The sequence below is a fragment of the Oncorhynchus masou genome, chromosome 26, assembly GCF_036934945.1.
Source record: "Oncorhynchus masou masou isolate Uvic2021 chromosome 26, UVic_Omas_1.1, whole genome shotgun sequence".
In the NCBI taxonomy this organism is placed as follows: domain Eukaryota; kingdom Metazoa; phylum Chordata; class Actinopteri; order Salmoniformes; family Salmonidae; genus Oncorhynchus; species Oncorhynchus masou.
In genome coordinates, this window is record NC_088237.1 from 13485622 (window position 1) to 13490558 (window position 4937).

At 47.5% G+C, this 4937-nt stretch overlaps 1 protein-coding gene across 1 annotated transcript; it reads left to right on the forward strand.

Moving 5' to 3' along the window:
• The first annotated feature begins 1082 nt into the window (after window positions 1-1082).
• Window positions 1083-4937, forward strand: LOC135514540 (FYVE, RhoGEF and PH domain-containing protein 4-like). The gene is made up of 11 exons (XM_064937970.1): window positions 1083-1302; window positions 1413-1558; window positions 1793-1949; window positions 2276-2414; window positions 2649-2707; window positions 2917-3057; window positions 3563-3747; window positions 3849-3879; window positions 3983-4060; window positions 4332-4457; window positions 4631-4937. The coding sequence occupies exons 1-11, from the start codon at window positions 1099-1101 to the stop codon at window positions 4835-4837; spliced, it is 1473 nt and encodes a 490-aa protein (XP_064794042.1). The 5' UTR covers window positions 1083-1098; the 3' UTR covers window positions 4838-4937.

Below are 4937 nucleotides of genomic sequence, written 5' to 3' on the forward strand. Positions count from 1 at the left end.
TCCTAAATCTGTTTGTGCTGTTTTGCCAACTTATATGGTCATTGTCATGCCAATAGAGGTTGGCAAGACAGCACAAATATAAACGCAACAATTTCAAAGATTTTGCTGGGTTACAGTTCACTTAAAGTAATCAGTCAAATGAAATCAATAAACTAGGCCCTATACTATGGATTTCACATGACTGGGCAGGGGTTCTGGATTGGCTGGACCTGGGAGGGCGCAGGCCCACCCACTGGGGAGCCAGACCCAGCCAATCAGAATGAGTTTTTTTCTCACAGAAATACTCCTCAGCTTTTTGTGCGTATGGAGCATTTCTGGGATTTGTTTTATTTCAGCTCATGAAACATGGGAGTAACACTTTACATGTTGCGTTTATGTTTTGTTCTGGAACCAGGCTAGGATAGATCCCTTACTCAGCTTCTCCCTCCTCCCTCCTTGTCTGCAGTGTCTCCTCAACCTGCCCATCTCCAGAGCCCTGGGAAGAGCCCTGTCCAGGGGCCAGGAGGAGCTCTAATCACAGGGAAGGGATCAGGACCCCAAGGGAGTGGGCTAGCAGTCCACAGCCCAGGAAAGTGTCCTGGGACCAGGCCTAGCCATATACTGGTGAAGGGGGTACCACCAGGGACCCAGAGCCCAAGAAAGGGACTAGGAATCCACAGCCCAGGAAAGAGCTCCATACAGGGTGGACTAGGATCTCAGTCCCCAGGGAAGGGAGCGGGATCCAGGCTGAACCAGCTGAGAAGCCCTGGAGCCAGGATAAAGAGACATAGACTGATGGCAGGATCACCCTGCAGCCTGCCTGACCTCATTCACCTTGAGGAAAACCAGTCTGTGCTCAGATCAGCTAACAGCGGCCCAACACATACCACCACTTCTATAAGCCTGGACCAGCCTAGAGACCCAGGCAGTGGGTCTACCGACAGCTCACACACAGGACTGAATGCTCACAGTCCAGACAGGGCAGAAGTAGTGGCCTGTAGGGAGGGCAGAGCGAGGGAAATCTCTCCCATAAATATGTACGGTTTGGACCTGATGTGGGACGCTGTACTGTTCAACGGCCATGTAGGAGACGGAGGGAAGGTGGATACAGGGCTCAACATGGAACTGTCCCCCTCTCACAGAGCTGCGACTGGGACGGAGGAGGCCATGCTTCAGGAGAGCTCTACAGAAGAGAAGAAGATGAAGAGAGGGAGTGAGGAGGTGAGGGTGCAGGACTCCACTGAACAGAAGCTGTATAAGATTGCCAACGAGCTTCTACTCACAGAGAGGGCCTATGTTGCCCGCCTTCACCTGCTAGACCAGGTCAGTGTGTCACTGTCAACTTCACTGTTTCTGTTCATCCACTGTAGTTATCGCCACATGACTTGATCAGTATGTGTTGATTAGCGGTGTTTTAACATGTGTGTGCGCAGGTGTTCTGTGCTCTGCTGACTCAGGAGGCTGGTAAAGGCTTGTTCCCTGTAGATGTGGTGAGGACCATCTTCTCCAACATCTCCGCCATCCACACCTTCCACAGCCAGTTCCTACTTCCAGACCTGGAGACGCACATGGGCCAATGGTGAGACAACCCAAATAGATGATGCAATAGAAGTCCTTATCTATAATGGGACTGAAGGACATGATTGGATTGGAACCTTTTTATTCAATTAAAAATATGGTTATATTTTATGTAATTCATCCGGCCTCACAAAGACCACAGTAGTTTTAACATTCCTACATTAAATCGCTAGCATATCTAAACTGATTAAATAATCATTTTTTGAACTTTGATCTCCGACCCTTGACCCCACAGGTCTGTGAGCCCTCGTCTGGGTGATGTCATGCAGCAGCATGCTCCCTTCCTCAGGATGTATGCTGAGTACGTGATGAGCTTCGACCACTCCATGGAGCTGCTTAGAGTCTGGACGGAGAGGTCCGCACCATTCAGGAACGTCATACAGGATATACAGGTAGGCCAGTATTTAACCAGGTAGGCCAGTTGAGAACAAGTTCTCCTTTACAACAGCGACCTGGCCAAGATAAAGCAAAGCAGTGCGACACAAACAACACAGATTTACACATGGGATAAACAAACATACAGTCAATAACACAATATAAAAATCTATATACAGTGTGTGCAAATGTAAGAACCGTCCACAGTAGTGATGAATATCTTATTCATTCTCTTAATCTGCATTTCACCATTCACCTAATGAAAATCAATAGGTGCTAACTTTCCAGTGGTGGAAACATTTAGTCAATCTTGCCCTGTTGTTGATTTCCTGTTATCTTCCAGAGTCGGGAGGTGTGTGGTAGTTTGACCCTGCAGCACCACATGTTGGAGCCGGTCCAGAGACTACCTCGTTATGAGATGCTGCTGAGAAACTACCTCAAGAGACTGCCTGATGATGACTCGGATCACAGCCATGCAGAGAGTGAGCTGCCTTACTGTAGCATAGACATAGTCAAACATACAGTAGATCCACAAAGGCTGGCCTCACTCTTACTGTAGCAGAGTTCAGGTAGTCCTCATTTACTAGCCAAGACTCACGCAGTGTCATCACTTTTACTCAGACTTGTAGTAACTTTCACAGAAACCATAATAGATTAGGTTTTGTGGTTTTGCTTTTCTAAAAAAATAAGGTGTTGATCTCTTTGCCTGCCTTCAGAGTCTCTGCAGGTCATCTCCATGGCAGCAACACACTCCAACAGCGCCATCCGCCAATCAGTACGTGCAGAACTAATATGCTAATCCTCTACGTACTACAGATAGCAATTGTCAGTACAGTATATCTAGAGACCATTTCTCTTTAGGCATAGAGGTTACTACTGTTAACCACTACCATCTGTACTTTGTAATTTTGCTATCGGTTTGGACAGAAGTTTGGGATCTGCTTTGTTGTCTAACATCCTCTGTTCTGCCTCGTTGTCCTCTAGGAGAACCTGAAGAAGTTGCTGGAGATCTACGAGATGTTGGGGGAGGAGGACGTGATGAACCCCTCCAATGAGTTCATCCGGGAGGGACGCATCCTGATGCTAGCTGCCAGGAACTCCGCCATGGAGAGACACCTCTTCCTGGTTAGACCAGCTCACAATATTTTAACCTTTTATTTTACCAGGAAGTCCCATTGAAGTCAGACCACCTCTTTCCCAATGGAGACCTTATGGAGTTTAGGAAGACGCAACATTACATAATGTTGCTATGTGTAGTGTAGAACAGACATGATTTTCTGCTATGTATAGTGTGAACTGAAATCATCTCTATTTTGTCAGAATCTTGCACTTCACTGACTAGGAACCACTGAACATCCATCCATTTAACCCACACGTGTCAAACTCATTCCACGGAGGGCGGGGTTCCGCTCCACCCTTGTGCTTGATGAATTAAGGTCACTAATTAATAAGCAACTCCCTCATCTGGTTGTCTAGGTCTTAATTGAACGGGGAAAAACAAAAACCCGCAGACACTCGGCCCTCCGTGGAATGAGATTGACACTCCTGCATTAACGGCTCATTCAGGACTCTTGTGGCTCATACTTAAAAGCCTCATGTCTTTCTTGCCCCCCCCCCCATGTCCATCCAGTTCAACAACATGCTACTGTGCTGCACTCCTCGGTTCAGCCTGGGGGGGCAGCGGTTCACCGTGCGGACACGGATTGACTTGGAGGGCATGACGGTGCAGCGCACCACCAACGAACACCACCCCCACACCTTCCAGGTGTCTGGCAAGGAGATGACCCTGGAGAGGACCCTGGACCTTCAGGCCAGGTGAGGGGAGGGGGTGTCACGATAATATAACTCACCTGAAGGTCTTGGATGGATGTGTATATGTTTCGTATAAATGTTAACATGTGGCTTTGTCTTTCCAGCTCTGAACAAGACAAAGAGGACTGGTTAAAGGTAACAGTGCTTTGTCATATTTTGAAACATGTTTAAATGACCAATGGCACATGATGAGTATATAGAGAGAGTACACATGGTCTGACGTGCTTTGTACTTCCAGGCTTTCCAGGACACTATTGATGTTTTCCGACAGAAGAATGAGACTTTTAAGTCAACTTCTAAAGAAGTAGAGGTATCTGTAAGGACCCTTTATTTTTGTGCAAACAGAGACTGATAGAATGTTTTCTTCCATTCTTTTGTGTGTGTTCCTCCATATGTACGATATGCTCCCTGAATTAATATAGAGGGATAAATCACAGGCAAGTGGGTGTGGAGGGGAACTGATCATTTAGCAAAAGGGAAGGAGAAACAACTAATTTGAGATCCTCTTGCATGTGCGGGTGGTAAAACAACATGGCGAGACTGAACTGATTTTGAGTGTTGGTTTTTGTTCCTGTGTGCGTGAACAGATGGAGGAGCTGGGTCGGCGTGCCCCTCGATGGATCAGGGACAATGAGGTGACTATGTGTATGAAGTGTAGCGAACCCTTCAATGCCCTCACCCGATGGAGACACCACTGCAGAGCCTGTGGCTGTGTGAGTTAACACACACGTACACACAACACACACTTCACATTGACTTGACCTAAGGCTGGGGTGAGGTTATGATTAGTTGAAATGACATTCACGTTCAGTGTTGTACTTCCGTTCTTTCTAACATAACCAGACCGATATGACCATGACTTCCTGTGTGTCCACCTGTCTGTCAGGTGGTGTGTTGGAGGTGTTCAGACAACAAAGTAACTCTGGAGTACGATGGCAACAAGGTGAACAAGGTGTGTCTAGACTGCCACTCCGCCCTGATCCTCCGGGCCAACAGAGGGGAGAGGGCAAGGAGGGGGCATTCTAGAGGTTCCACACCTCACATCCACATTTCCATCCCTGCCCTTTCCCCAGGATGTGAAGGCCTTGTCTGATGAAAATGGGATGGTGGTTAAGGACAACGCCATGGTTGGCAATGGCAAGGGGACGGTCATCAATGGCAACGAAAGTGTCACTGATAATGGTTACGGGAGT